The sequence below is a fragment of the Lepidochelys kempii genome, chromosome 13, assembly GCF_965140265.1.
Source record: "Lepidochelys kempii isolate rLepKem1 chromosome 13, rLepKem1.hap2, whole genome shotgun sequence".
Lineage (NCBI taxonomy): Eukaryota > Metazoa > Chordata > Testudines > Cheloniidae > Lepidochelys > Lepidochelys kempii.
This window is the reverse complement of record NC_133268.1, coordinates 17,333,729-17,349,161: the sequence shown is the minus strand read 5'-3', so window position 1 is coordinate 17,349,161 and position 15,433 is coordinate 17,333,729. Positions and strand designations below refer to the sequence as shown.

General features: G+C 38.5%; 2 protein-coding genes across 5 annotated transcripts in view; both read left to right on the top strand.

Annotated features, from left to right (window-relative positions):
* CSE1L (chromosome segregation 1 like) overlaps nucleotides 1-11,256 on the top strand; it is a 35,066-nt gene extending 23,810 nt beyond the window's left edge. For all 4 annotated transcript variants that reach the window (XM_073309483.1, XM_073309481.1, XM_073309482.1 and 1 more), the window contains 11 exons: nucleotides 607-743; nucleotides 892-995; nucleotides 1,677-1,774; nucleotides 2,797-2,947; nucleotides 5,006-5,214; nucleotides 6,028-6,125; nucleotides 6,304-6,389; nucleotides 7,561-7,642; nucleotides 8,438-8,584; nucleotides 9,720-9,951; nucleotides 10,871-11,256. In XM_073309483.1, coding sequence (XP_073165584.1) covers nucleotides 607-743; nucleotides 892-995; nucleotides 1,677-1,774; nucleotides 2,797-2,947; nucleotides 5,006-5,214; nucleotides 6,028-6,125; nucleotides 6,304-6,389; nucleotides 7,561-7,642; nucleotides 8,438-8,584; nucleotides 9,720-9,951; nucleotides 10,871-10,960 — 1,434 coding nt within the window. In that variant the 3' untranslated portion in view covers nucleotides 10,961-11,256. The remainder of the gene's footprint in view (nucleotides 1-606; nucleotides 744-891; nucleotides 996-1,676; nucleotides 1,775-2,796; nucleotides 2,948-5,005; nucleotides 5,215-6,027; nucleotides 6,126-6,303; nucleotides 6,390-7,560; nucleotides 7,643-8,437; nucleotides 8,585-9,719; nucleotides 9,952-10,870) is intronic.
* Nucleotides 11,257-11,505: 249 nt separating this feature from the next.
* On the top strand, nucleotides 11,506-15,145 carry LOC140897134 (zinc finger and SCAN domain-containing protein 32-like). The gene is made up of 2 exons (XM_073309486.1): nucleotides 11,506-13,566; nucleotides 14,153-15,145. Exons 1-2 carry the CDS (start codon nucleotides 13,008-13,010, stop codon nucleotides 14,236-14,238), a joined length of 645 nt encoding a protein of 214 aa, XP_073165587.1. The 5' UTR covers nucleotides 11,506-13,007; the 3' UTR covers nucleotides 14,239-15,145.
* Nucleotides 15,146-15,433: the final 288 nt, after the last annotated feature.

The following is a 15,433-nucleotide window of genomic DNA, read 5'->3' as shown; positions in this document are numbered from 1 at the left end:
AATCATGTTGAGTAGTACCTTATTCCCCAAGCATTCCTGATCAAATTGATATCATAGGGGATATCAGAGCTATTTTTCACTCTAATAATGGGGGAGAAAAGTATTTTAGGTATATCAAATGCTGCTAGAGAAGTCTATAAGAATGATCATCATAAAGATAGTTAAGAGGAGAAAAAATATTGAGATCTTAATTTAGAGATTCTTTGCATAATAGGTGAGAGGTTTATCGCAGGAGTGCGTGGGTGAGATTCTGTGGCCTGCATTGTGCAGGAGGTCAGACTAGATGATCCTAATGGTCCCTTCTGACCTTAATATTTATGAATCATACTAAAACACAAAAGAAAGAGATTATTTTAAAAAATCATACTGATAGGGAGCAATACATAGGTGATGACAGAAACAAGGTAGTAGCCCTCTGGCTATCCGGTGGTCAGGGTGTGTGTGATGTTAGCTACTGGAGAAGCCTGCCTGAGATTCCTTCTGATTTCCTGCAGAACTTGCAATGTTCCAATGAAATAAATTCTAGGGTGAATGTGTTCTCAAAATACAGGTATCTGATTCTAAAATGTCAATTTTAATATTATATAAATGTCACTGTTTTTGTAGGTACCCAAAGAACAACTTTTGGTGTCTATCCCTCTCTTAATCAATCATCTTCAAGCAGAAAGTATTGTGGTTCATACTTATGCAGCCCATGCTCTTGAGAGATTGTTTACCATGAGGGGGACTAACAACGCTACACTGTAAGTTTTCAGTTAGAAGTAATTTTACTCTGGGTTTTTATCATTTATGGGGATTTTTTTCTCTTCCTATCAGAATATCCTAAGTTGTTCAGAAATTGTGTTTTGAATAAAACGCTGAAGCGTTGCAAAACTATGTTTTCATCTACAGCATTACAGCTGCAGAAATGGTACCATTTGTAGAAGTGCTACTAACAAACCTTTTTAAAGCCCTGACATTTCCCGGCTCATCTGAAAATGAGTATATTATGAAAGGTAAGAAACTCCAGACTTTGCACTGAGAAACTGACTTAATTTGAGGTAAGAAGCTGCTGTAGCTATGGGCCTCAGAAAGCCTGATTTGACACGCCTGATTTATGCAGTTTTTTTAAAAAAGTGGATACACATACTAAATGCAGGTGCTTATTTGTCAGGTTAACATAGCTAATTTTGCCATGGCCCAAATGTGGAACCCCCCAAAATAGTATTTACAGCAGGCTTGTATGTGATAAAAATGTAGCAAGGCCTCAGATGAGGGATGTCCCTCATTCTGAAGGCTAGATGGAAAATATATTAACAGCAGACTTTAAATATACTACTGTCTTGTGGCTAATGCACTGGACTGGGACTCAGAAGATCTGGGTTTAATTCTTGTCTCTGCCACAGATTGTGATTTGCCCAATATAAATCTCTGTACCCATCTGTAAAATGGGGATAATGATCATTTGCCCAAATCTTTGTCTTGACTATAGATTGTAAACTCTTCAAGACAAGGCCCTCTCTCTCTCTCTCTCTCTCTCTCTCTCTCTCTCTCTCTCTCTCTCTCTCTCTCATCAACCGTAGCTGGGGCCTTTAGGCTCTACTATAATACAAATATAAGATCAAAGGATGTATACGTATAACTGGCAAGCTGGTGCATCTTCATGGATGTAAAATTCTTTCTCAATTTATTTACAGCTATCATGAGAAGTTTTTCTCTGCTACAGGAAGCTATAATCCCATATATCCCTTCTCTCATCGCTCAGCTTACACAGAAACTGCTGGCTGTCAGTAAGGTAAACAGAAAGCTATCTGAGCAGAACGTTCACTTCACTATTAGCTGCTTCTGCTACTTTTTAAGGCAGAAATCTGTTTTGTTTTTCTTAAAAATCATTGATTTTTGTTTTTGTTAAAATACTGGTTGTTGCACAATAAATTGCCAATTAAAGTAATAAAAGCAGCTTTTTTACATTTGGTAGGAACTCATTCTTCATACCTAACAGTGAAATATCTCTCTTGTAGACACAGGTTCCTGCAAAGTTTCCCCTCTTTCATTTGAAATACAAGCTTCATAAATAAGCTTGTAAGTGTATTTATAATATAACAATTATTTTAGTACATGGTTTTGTTTATACACAAACAGCTAGCATATAAATCTAGATTTGTCATGGGTAGTCACATCTTAAAACTGTCTATTTTCCTTTATATTGGGGACTTCTCAGGCAGTTGTTTAAATCAATGAAATATGGAGGCTGTACATGTTATGCATAAAAGAAGAAATTAACTCTTGAAATGTTTAAATCTCTTGATCATTAACAGATTTTTTCAGTTCAAGTTGGACTGCTATACTTTATATAGACAATCCTGTGAAGACTGCAGACTACCTTCAACTGCTAACCAAATAAACTTTTTTTAGCCTATATTTTGCTGTAGAGAATAAAGAGCATTCCATATAGATAAAGAACTGAATGAACACTGTTACATAACTGAAAAATATTTTATTTTTTTCAGTAGATATTTTCCCCATGCTGTTTCTACTTTTAGATTTGTTTGGTTTGACTAGTTATGAAAACTGTATTTGTATATTTCCAAAACTGATAAAAACTTAGAAAATGAATATTAGTGGATCTTGCTGTTTTATCCCACAGCATCAATGGAATTACTGTTTGTCAGAAAAATATAGCATAATGCCCTTATTCTTTGACTAAAATTAGATTAATGCTGCTTTAGATTTCTATGTAAGTATAAGTTACATTATGTTAAATAAGTGACTTGGCTCAAAGTCTGAGTTGATTGTTTATTCATAACTTGTTTTTAGAACCCAAGCAAACCTCACTTTAACCATTACATGTTTGAATCAATATGCTTATCGATAAGGATAACTTGCAAAGCAAACCCTGCTGCTGTTGGAAGCTTCGAAGAGGCTTTGTTTATGGTGTTTACTGAGATATTACAGAATGACGTGCAAGGTAACTAAAAGCAATAAGTAGCTGTCTGTGTTCTCATCCTGTGTTGTAATATATAAGATTTACTGTGCAATGACTTACTATATATATTTGTTAATGCAGTAATTCTGAATTATGTATTATATCTACAGTCCCAAAACATTTTATTTATAAAATACAGTATCCCAACATCTCCTTGTTCATAAAGGACATGCCAACTGAAAATTTAACCCATTTTTAAAAAATCAATTAACTTACAACTAGGGCTGTGGATTAATTGCAGTTAACTCACGCGATTAACTAAAAAAAAAAAATCACAGTTTTAATCGTTAAAAAAAAATTGAAATAAGATATTTTAGGTGTTTTTCTACATATTCATATATACTGTATTCTGTGTTGTAATTGAAATCAAAGGGTATATTTTTATTACAAATATTTGCACTGTAAAAATGATAGAAGAAATAGTATTTTTCAGTTCACCTCATACAAGTACTATAGTGCAATCTCTTTGTCATGAAAGAGAAATTACAAATGTAAATTTTTTTTGTAACATAAATGGACTCAAAAACAAAACAATGTAAAATTTCAGCACCTACAAGTCCACTCAGTCCTACTTCTTGTTCAGCCAATCGCTACAGGAGATAATGCTGTCCTCTTCTTATTTACAGTGTCACCAGAAAGTGAGAACCAAGCATTTGCATGGCACTTTTGTAGCTGGCATTGCAAGGTATTCACGTGCCAGATATGCTAAACATTTGTATGACCCTTCATGCTTCGGCCACCATTCCAGAGGACATGCTTCCATGCTGATGACGCTCATTAAAAAGAAATGTGTTAATTAAATTTGTGACTGATCTCCTTGGGGGAGAATTGTACGTCTCCTGCTCTGTTTTACTCTCATTCTGCCATCTATTTCATGTTATAGTAGTCTTGGATGATAACCCAGCACATGTTGTTTATTTTAAGAACACTTTCATTGCAGATTTGACAAAATGCAATGAAGGTACCAGTGTGAGATTTCTAAAGATAGCTACAGCACTCGACCCAAGGTTTAAGAACGTGAAGTACCTTCCAAAGTCTGAGAGTGACGAGGTGTGGAGCATGCTTTCAGAGGTCTTGAAAGAGCAACACTCTGATGCGGAAACTCCAGAACCCAAACCACCAAAAAAGAAAGTCAACCTTCTGCTGGTGGCGTCTGACTCAGATAATGAAAATGAACATGCGTTGGTCTGTACTGCTTTGGATCATTACCAAGCAGAATGTGTCATCAGCATTGACGCATGTCCCTTGAAATGGTGGTTGAAGCATGAAAGGACATATGAATTTTTAGTATATCTGGCGCATTAATATGTTGCGACACCGGCTACAACTGTGCTACAAGAATGCTTGTTCTCATTTTCAGGTGACATTGTATACAAGAAGCGGGCAGCATTATCTCCTGCAAATGTAAACTAACTTGTTTGTCTGAGTGATTGGCTGAACAACAAGTAGGACTGAGTGGACTTGCAGGCTCTAAAATTTTACATTGTTTTATTTTTGAATGCAGGTTTTTTGTACATAATTCTACATTTGAAAGTTCAACTTCAATGATAGAGATTGCACTACAGTACTTGTATTAGGTGAATTGAAAAATACTGTTTAGTTTTTTTACAGTGCAAATACTTGTAATCAAAATAAAATATAAAGTGAGTACTGTACACTTGGTATTCTGTGTTGTAATTGAAATCAATATATTTGAAAATGTAGAAAACATTCAAAAATATTTAAATAAATGGTATTCTATTATTGTTTAAGAGTGCGATTAATTTTTTTAATTGCTTGATAGCCCTGTTTACTACCCTTACTCCTGAATTGTCCTGTCAGTTTTTCCAGCTTTCTAACATCTACATAGTGCTTGCAAATGTATACAATAAGTAAATGTGGGGGCAGAGAAGCCTTTTTTCCTAGATTTCATTACAGGGATCTTAGGTGTTACTTGTAACAGTAGTAGGTTTAAAAATAATTCAGAGAGAAATGTTTGTATGAATTTATAGTGACCCTTTTAACTGTGTGTAAATGTCATTTTCTACTCCCTTATAACAGAGTTTATTCCATACGTGTTTCAAGTGATGTCTCTACTATTGGAAATGCATAAAAATGACATCCCGTCATCCTACATGGCATTGTTTCCTCATCTCCTCCAGCCAGTGCTGTGGGAAAGGACAGGAAACATTCCTCCTTTGGTTAGACTCCTCCAGGCCTACTTAGAGAAGGGTGCCAATACAATAGCAAGTGCTGCAGCTGACAAAATTGTAAGTTGGGTTAATTTGACTGCAACATACCTATCTAAACTCACTGCATTTTTTAATTCAGACAAATGAGATACTAACGCACTTTCCAAAGCTTAACAAATTTAGTAGATACCAAGATTAATGCAGAGACTTTACTCCCTTTGTAAACTCAAACTTCTCATATAGTAAATTGAAGAATAATGTACACAATGTACACTGCACATCCTCTTCATTCCGTTTTTCTTTATTGGTGGCAACCACTGCGTCACACAGTAACCATTGTAGATGTAGAATTCTTGTGCCCAGTCCCTGCTGTTTTTGGCATGCAAATAGGTTTCCCCAGTTCTGCTAGTGAGATGGGAGAAGCTGGTGCCTCTCATTAGAGCTCTGGAACAGGAAAGGACAAAGATTTCTTCCAGAAAGAGCATTGGAATGGTGAGGAACAAATATGTCCTCCGTGCTTCTCCCTGCAACTTCCAGCAGCAGCAGCGCTGTTCTGCATGTCTTGACCCTCCATCACCAACCAGCCTCACAGAGTCAGGCTTGAACAGATAATGCCATTGAACAGGCAGGCAGCCATGTTCTGAATTAGCTTTGGCTTTCAAATAGCTTTCAAAGTTAGCCCTAACTCTTGTACACTTGGTTCCATCAATGTCCTTTTACTAAATCTTTTTGTCCCTAACTGCAAAAATTAAATTGTCTGTTAGATTGATTTATTTGATTCTCCTCGATATACTTTTCAGGAAAACAGGTGCATGACTTTTGCTAGTTCTTCTTATTATATCTGCTAAGTCACACCAGAGAAAAATGCTCTTTTATTTGTTTCACTTACAGCCTGGATTATTAGGTGTGTTCCAGAAGCTCATTGCCTCTAAAGCTAATGACCATCAAGGATTCTATCTTCTCAACAGTATTATTGAGCATATGCCTCCGTGAGTACAACTGTATGAAACTAGGTTCAAGCCTAATTACTGAAGACCAGACATGTTTATGTACTTTGAAAGATACTAGTGCTGAATTCAATTTTAAATTAAACTCTTATATACACCTTCTATAAAACTACATTAGCAAGATACAATTGTAACTTGAATAATTGTTTTAAATTTCTAGAGAATCAGTTGACCAGTACAGGAAGCAAATCTTCATTCTACTATTCCAAAGACTTCAAAATTCCAAAACAACAAAGTTTATCAAAAGTAAGTTCTGTGCCGTATATGAATTCTGATATACGGAAAGCCCTATAACTTGGAACACAAAAAGTGACTGGGTGAACTTACCATAGGGAAGAATCCTGCAGTGGCCAAGGGGGATGACTACATGACCTAACAGGTCTTTTGCATCTTGAAATTCTGTGATTTATACCAATTTATTTCCATTAGTGAACAAAAGCTACATCTTGAGGCAATTGAGGTTGCAACAGGACACACTCCATTGATCCCAAACCTTAAAATAATGGAAATAAGAAGTTATGGGGAAGGACTTGTGTGTTCCTTTCCACCTTCATATTGCTGACACCACTATCAATAAAATACTTCATAAGACTCATTTTCATCTCAAATTGATACTCAGAAGCAACATCTATTCCACTTCATCAGTGACCTTAACAGTGACCTGATGTGCTTATATGTCAATTATATCAACAGATCAGCACATAGGACTCTCACATTTCATGTATTTGGGAAGTTATTCTGCTTTAACACAGCTGTGGTCATTGTTATGGTTTTGCATTACACAAGCAAAATGTGTGGCAAATAACCGAAATGTGAAATGTTTTGGTGATTTACACCATAATTTAGAGATTATCATAGTTACTCAGTATAAAATCTTGTCTTTCACTATGTAAATCATACAGTATGCCACAAAATCTTTAGTTTTGTAGTTAAATGTGTGTCTTTGGCAGGAATGAGAATGATATGATTGTTATTACAACCTACATGAAACTAAAATTAAGTGATTTTCCTAACAGCCACATAGGAAAGAGGATTGACAATTGTAGGGTTCCAATTGCTATAATTCTTAATTTATCTAATTACGGCAGAAGCTTTAATACATTGCATGAGAAAATTAATCTTTGTTCATTTCTTTTTTGATATCTAAAATTGTACCCTGTACATAACTTTTTGAACAAATCTCAATAACTGGAATGAATCTAGTTCCTATAAGTAAAATTTTCCATTCCTTGGATCACTATTTCTAATCCTTTAAAAAAATTCCACTTTTTGAAAACAGATGTTTTATGTCAGGTTGAGTAGTAATGGTGCAATCTGTTGCTCATTCTAAAGCTAGTTCAGAGAAGTCTCTTGTTGTACATACTATTGTATAAATATTCTTTAGATAGTTTTTAACATGATCCTTTTCTTTCAATAGGTTTCTTAGTCTTCATTAATTTGTACTGTGTAAAATATGGGGCGTTAGCACTTCAAGAAATATTTGACAGCATACAGCCAAAGTTAGTATCATTCTTACTTAAGACTTCTGTATATTTATTACTTTTAAGTTGGAAATAGTTGGTCTGCTACTTAAAAATCAGAAAACAAGTACTTGTCCCTTCAACTAAATAGTCGTTTTATTCTCCTACTATCCTGGAGGAGAGGTTATCCTCTGAGATTTCTGTCACCAAATCAAAGGCTCCATGTAGCAGTAATAGTTTCTTCTGCTGAGACTGGCTGATTGTGGTTTTTCCCTGAGTCATTCTGATTGTCTGAGTATCTGCCAAAGAGTATCTCCTGAAAGGGGCAAGAGGTATTCCCTGTTTCACTTCGATCCATGGGAAGAGTGTGCTGCCTACACAGAATTTGCAGCTTGGGTCCTCTGGGACTGCTCTGTCATGCTAGATTCTCCATTTTTGTATGGTTTTCTGATGCCCCTTGTTGCTGTCCTTATTTGTTCTCTAAGGTTGGGTTGTTCTCATATCCTCTAGTCTTTCTTTTCTTCTTAGCATATCAAATCTACTTTTCCATGTAATTTCTGTTGAATGAACTCATTAGATCACTTCACCGATGATCGTGGGGAACTGTGAAGTTTGATTCTGTTTCTGTTAGGAAATTAAACTTGACTTGGTTTGGATTCTTGAATGAACCCATTTCAGGTCACCTCTGTGATGGTATAGCATTGCTTTTCTTTAGATCACTCCCTGAAGATTACATACACAGTTTTAGTATATGTTTATTTTAAATGGTGGATTTTTTTTCCCTCTTCACCATTTTTATTTATACTTATTTTTCTGTTTACAACATCACAAAAGGATGTTTGGAATGGTTTTGGAGAAAATTATAATTCCTGAAATTCAGAAAGTATCTGGACAAGTAGAGAAGAAAATCTGTGCTGTTGGTATTACTAAAATACTAACGGAGTGCCCTCCCATGATGGATACAGAATACACAAAACTGTGGTAAGTGCAGAACAACTCCTTAAGGTTTGTTGGTGAAGATACTGATGGTTGCTAAAAATTTTTTAAAAAAATATGCTTTTGTGGTCCTTTCATATGCTTGCGGCAATATGGAGTGAGTGTTCAAGCCTCTTTGCTGTTACTAAGAGAAATAATACACTGCTCCTTCCAGAGCAGGTGTCAGTATTGTTTTGAAACCTATCTGACAGGAATGCAGCATTGGACAGGTCAGCTAGGACCCTGCTTGAGAAAATAGTACTTTCCTTTTACCTTTACATTACGTATGAAAAATCAAGCCAGGTTTTGACACACTGGTCTTCAGAATGGCAATGTAATTGAGCCCATATTTAACTTTAGTTCTGACATTGCCATTGTTCCATGAATAAAATTCCGGTTTGCCATCAAGCCTCTTATAAATTCCATTGTCCAAATGGCAAGTAACATAAGTAATATTTAAAATGATTTGATCTTAGTGTTAGAATATTAGGAAAAAGAAAAGGAGTACTTATGGCACCTTAGAGACTAACCAGTTTATTTGAGCATGAGCTTTCGTGAGCTACAGCTCACTTCTGTAGTTTCCACAGTATGCATCCGATGAAGACATTATATACACACAGAGACCATTGTTTCATGGTCTCTGTGTATATAATGTCTTCTGCAGTTTCCACAGTATGCATCCGATGAAGTGAGCTGTAGCTCACGAAAGCTCATGCTCAAATAAACTGGTTAGTCTCTAAGGTGCCACAAGTACTCCTTTTCTTTTTGCGAATACAGACTAACACGGCTGTTACTCTGAAACCTAATATTAGGAAAAAATGAAATAAACGCATGAATGGAATAGGTTAAAAGAGTTGCTTTCCTTAGACACTTTAAGAGAACATGAGACAGTCCAAGATTAATACATTCTCCATCTTTTTAATAAGAGCACCCAAGTTGTGCCTGTAAATTTTTGTGTAAATACATTGCACCTACAAAGCCCATATTTGCCCAAATCAGGACACAATCTATGAACATCTGGCCCTTTGTTAGTACTCACTGAGGTTCAGATAAATTTGAGTTTTCAGTATTCTTTTAAAGTCTACCCATGCAGACATAATGTGTGTGTATTTTGGTTTTATCCTCCTTCCTCCTGTGGTAGGATTCCTTTACTGCAGGCTCTAATTGGTCTCTTTGAACTGCCTGAAGATGATACCATTCCTGATGAAGAACACTTCATTGATATAGAAGATACCCCCGGATACCAGACTGCATTCTCTCAGCTTGCCTTTGCTGGAAAAAAAGAACATGATCCTGTGGGTCAAATGGTGAACAATCCTAAAATCCACCTGGCACAGTCTCTTCACAAACTATCTACTGCGTGTCCAGGCAGGGTAGGTGATAGTTAATGTATGGCAGATTAATCTCCATTTCTACAGAGAAAAGATACCCTTTTGACAACCGATTTGTTTTGTGCAAGTTGTCTTGCTAGCCAGAAAAATTGAGTGGATGTTTCACTCATTTAGTTTGCAACTGAAGTATTTTTCTGTAAGGTATGCTTTGCTATGCTAATAAGGGCCCAGGTACTTCTGCTGGATTCTGAGAAGAGTTAAAAACGTTGCCACTTCTTAGGGTAAACTATCTCCTCTAGGGAAAAGGGTGAGTTGGAAAAAAACCCTCTTCTGAATCAGATTCTAATGCATTTATTGGTCTGCTGGAGAAGATGGTGCCTGGACCTGAAGCAGAATCCAGAGAAAACATCCAGTGCCACTAATGAGTTAAACAGAATGGTAAAGCTCCAAATCAGTATCTTCATCTATGTTGTTGGTGCATGGAAAACACCTTTTCGGGATGAATAGTTATGTGCCTGCACATACTAGTAGGTTGCAGTTAAAAATACCTTAACTTAAAAATATTAATGTTTTTTCATAACTCTTAGAAGCCTTCAAGATTCTGAGGAGCGAAGAGATCAGAGTACAGCCTACTGTGTAAGGCACCTGAATTTTGTACTTGGTTTGTTTTCATTTTTCACATTCTACCCAAACTGGTAATATAGCAATATCAGTGAAGCTGTTCATGTTAATTTCAATTTCAAGGTGCAGTATTGAAAAATGCTGGAAATTAAGATCTTTGATACTAATCTCTGGTACTGGCAGATCTGTTGCAGGAAGTGCTTTCACGTTGCAAAACCCCTTGTGTCAGGACTTCAGTTAGCTCCTTACCGTATTCCCTCAGACTGTCGCAATCCTGAAATACAGTGGTATTTGGTTAACGCATACACATATTAATGCCTCTGTCTTGTTTATGTTTAAGGTTCCATCAATGCTGAGTACTAGTCTGAACGCAGAAGCCCTGCAGTATCTCCAAGGATACCTCCAAGCCGCAAGTGTAACGCTGCTCTGAATTGCATGTTTGACAAGCAAGATTGAAAGCTGTTCATTTAAAAAGAAAATTGACACTGACTTTCTTTTAAGCAGAGCTCAGACAAAATGAAGTTGCTACTTCAAAATGTATCGCAGAACCCATCTTGTAAAAGATATTAAATGTTGCTTTAAGCAGAAATGGAAAATTAGGTGGTTCATATGATCATAAATAAAGAGGCAGCTAACTTCCATTTCCATTTTAATTTCAAAGAGAATAGTAACAGCAGTTTATCGTGTGGCATTGACTTGAGTTCTGCATTTGCAGTGTTTGGATAATATTTTGAAATGTAAGGAGAGCACTGGCTATAGAAACTCACTTTCTGTCACTAAAATTCCTTTTCATTTTGATGTTGTCATTTGTATTTCTTTTGTGTCTTTCTTTAAACTGTCTAAATTGTGAATAAATAAGAAACACTTGTTTAAAATGTCTAGAAATGTGCATTTACTGTTGTAAGGTAATCTAATCATCAGAAAATAACTCTAAAATTTAGTACAGATAACAGTGGGACATCAAGGTTTTGTGGGTTTCTTGGGTTTTTTTTGGTGCTTCTAACTCTAAGCACCCTTCAAAACAAAACAAAAAATATATTGAGGAAAATTGAAATCAAAGTATTGTTCTTTTAGTAATAAAAATAGAAGTAGGAAGCAGTAATTGTGCTTATAAAGCACCCCTTCTTTTTGAGCAATGAATAGTAGCATAATGTAGTAGAAACATAACAAAAACCTCCCTCTTAAAATTTTACATAAAACTAGTAGATTCTTTTCTTTAAATGGGTTTTTACTGATGCATTGTACTAAAATTGCAATCATATAAAATAGTTCTTGTGCACTTGATTAAAGTGTTTTCCCCTTCAAATTTATATTGATGAAATTGAAATTTTTTTTTCATTTTAGGTGCATCTTGGTCTATGCCTAACTTTGACATGCACTTATGATCATGCAGGCGAATGTACAATTAAATGATCTGCTCATTTGTATTCTTGAATGCCCAATTTGCCCACCCATAACTTCTGAAAATCAGGCCCTTAGAGCACTAATACTGTAGTGAGACAAAACTGGCTTTTTCCAGAGTAGCAGCCATGTTAGTCTGTATCCGCAAAAAGAAAAGGAGTACTTGTGGCACCTTAGAGACTAACACATTTATTTGAGCATAAGATTTTGTGAAGTGAGCTGTAGCTCACGAAAGCTTATGCTCAAATAAATTTGTTAGTCTCTAAGGTGCCACAAGTACTCCTTTTCTTAAAACTGGCTTTGAACTCCTGAGACTGGGATCAGGGAACTCTGCAAAAAGGAACCAGAGAGAACACCTCGGAGCTGTAACAATGTCTTGGGGAAGAGGGTGGGAGGAAATGTTCTTTTAAGGAATAGAATAAAATAAAATCCAGGGGCCTTTATGCTTGGTGGCAAATTACTGGAAGCAAAATTTCTCCTGAATTAGCCACAGTGGCTAGGTAAATCACTAAAGGCACATGTAAATATTTGTTTTAGTTTTTTTAATATCTTCATGTTTTGGGGGCACAAGGCAACATCCGATATGGGGTTACTTCTCTTATGGACAGGAATAAACCTACCTACTTCATAGCTTGCTTCTACTTCTTGAATCAGCTGGTAGTGGGTATTGTCACAGACAAGATACAGTTCTATCCAAGTTCTTGTATTACATCCATCTAAGCCCTGGTCTACACTAGGACTTTAGGTCGAATTTAGCAGCGTTAAATCGATGTAAACCTGCACCCGTCCACATGATGAAGCCCTTTTTTTCGACTTAAAGGGCTCTTAAAATCGATTTCTTTACTCCACCCCTGACAAGTGGATTAGCGCTTAAATCGGCCTTGCCGGGTCGAATTTGGGATACTGTGGACACAATTCGACGGTATTGGCCTCCGGGAGCTATCCCACAGTGCTCCATTGTGACCGCTCTGGGCAGCACTCTCAACTCAGATGCACTGGCCAGGTAGACAGGAAAAGAACTACGAACTTTTGAATCTCATTTCCTGTTTGGCCAGCGTGGCAAGCTGCAGGTGACCATGCAGAGCTCATCAGCAGAGGTGACCATAATGGAGTCCAGGAATCGCAAAAGAGCTCCAGCATGGACGGAACGGGAGGTACGGGATCTGATCGCTGTATGGGGAGAGGAATCCGTGCTATCAGAACTCCGTTCCAGTTTTCGAAATGCCAAAACCTTTGTCAAAATCTCCCAAGGCATGAAGGACAGAGGCCAAAACAGGGACCTGAAGCAGTACCGCGTGAAACTTAAGGAGCTGATGCAAGCCTACCAGAAAACCAGAGAGGCGAACGGCCGCTCCGGGTCAGAGCCCCAAACATGCCGCTTCTATGATGAGCTGCATGCCATTTTAGGGTGTTCAGCCACCACTACCCCAGCCGTGTTGTTTGACTCCTTCAATGGAGATGGAGGCAACACGGAAGCAGGTTTTGGGGATGAAGAAGATAGCTCACAGCAAGCAAGTGGAGAAACCGGTTTTCCCAACAGCCAGGAACTGTTTCTCACCCTGGACCTGGAGCCAGTACCCCCCGAACCCACCCAAGGCTGCCTCCTGGACCCGGCAGGCGGAGAAGGGACCTCCGGTGAGTGTACCTTTTAAAATACTATACATGGTTTAAAAGCAAGCATGTGAAAGGATTAATTTGCCCTGGCATTCGCGGCTCTCCTGGATGTACTCACAAAGCCTTTGCAAAAGGTTTCTGGGGAGGGCAGCCTTATTGCGTCCTCCATGGTAGGACACTTTACCACTCCAGGCCAGTAAAACGTACTCGGGAATCATTGTACAACAAAGCATTGCAGTGTATGTTTGCTGGCGTTCAAACAACATCCGTTCTTTATCTCTCTGTGTTATCCTCAGGAGAGTGAGATATCATTCATGGTCACCTGGTTGAAATAGGGTGCTTTTCTTCAGGGACACTCAGAGGTGCCCGTTCCTGCTGGGCTGTTTGCCTGTGGCTGAACAGAAATGTTCCCCGCTGTTAGCCACGGGGAGGGGGGAGGGTTGAGGGGGTAGCCACGCGGTGGGGGGAGGCAAAATGCGACCTTGTAACGAAAGCACATGTGCTATGTATGTAATGTTAACAGCAAGGTTTACCCTGAAAGAGTGTAGCCACTGTTTTATAAAATGTCTTTTTAAATACCGCTGTTTTTTTTTTTTTTCTCCACCAGCTGCATGTGTTTCAATGATCACAGGATCTTCTCCTTCCCAGAGGCTAGTGAAGATTAGAAAGAAAAAAAAACGCACTCGTGATTAAATGTTCTCTGAGCTCATGCTGTTCTCCCACACTGACAGAGCACAGACGAATGCGTGGAGGCAAATAATGTCAGTCAGGAAAGCACAAAATGACCGGGAGGAGAGGTGGCGGGCTGAAGAGAGTAAGTGGCGGGCTGAAGATCAAATGTGGCGGCAGCGTGATGAAAGGAGGCAGGATTCAATGCTGGGGCTGCTGGAGGATCAAACCAGTATGCTCCAGTGTATGGTTGAGCTGCAGCAAAGGCAGCTGGAGCACAGACTGCCACTACAGCCCCTGTGTAACCAACCGCCCTCCTCCCCAAGTTCCATACCCTTCACACCCAGACGCCCAAGAACGCGGTGGGGGGGGCCTCCGGCCAACCAGCCACTCCACCACAGAGGATTGCCCAAAAAACAGAAGGCTGGCATTCAATAAATTTTAAAGTTGTAAACTTTTAAAGTGCTGTGCTTAAAGTGCTGTGTGGCATTTTCCTTCCCTCCTCCACCACCCCTCCTGGGCTACCTTGGTAGTCATCCCCCTATTTGTGTGATGAATGAATAAAGAATGCATGAATGTGAAGCAACAATGACTTTATTGCCTCTGCAAGCGGTGATCGAAGGGAGGAGAGGAGGGTGGTTAGCTTACAGGGAAGTAGAGTGAACCAAGGGGCGGGGGGTTTCATCAAGGAGAAACAAACAGAACTTTCACACCGTAGCCTGCCAGTCATGAAACTGGTTTTCAAAGCTTCTCTGATGCTTACCGCGCCCTCCTGTGTTCTTCTAACTGCCCTGGTGTCTGGCTGCGCATAACCAGCAGCCAGGAGATTTGCCTCAACCTCCCACCCCGCCATAAACGTCTCCCCCTTACTCTCACAGATATTGTGGAGCACACAGCAAGCAGTAATAACAGTGGGAATATTGGTTTCGCTGAGGTCTAAGCGAGTCAGTAAACTGCGCCAGCGCGCCTTTAAACGTCCAAATGCACATTCTAACACCATTCTGCACTTGCTCAGCCTGTAGTTGAACAGCTCCTGACTACTGTCCAGGCTGCCTGTGTACAGCTTCATGAGCCATGGCATTAAGGGGTAGGCTGGGTCCCCAAGGATAACTATAGGCATTTCAACATCCCCAACAGTTATTTTCTGGTCTGGGAATAAAGTCCCTTCCTGCAGCTTTTGAAACAGACCAGAGTTCCTGAAGATGCGAGCGTCATGTAC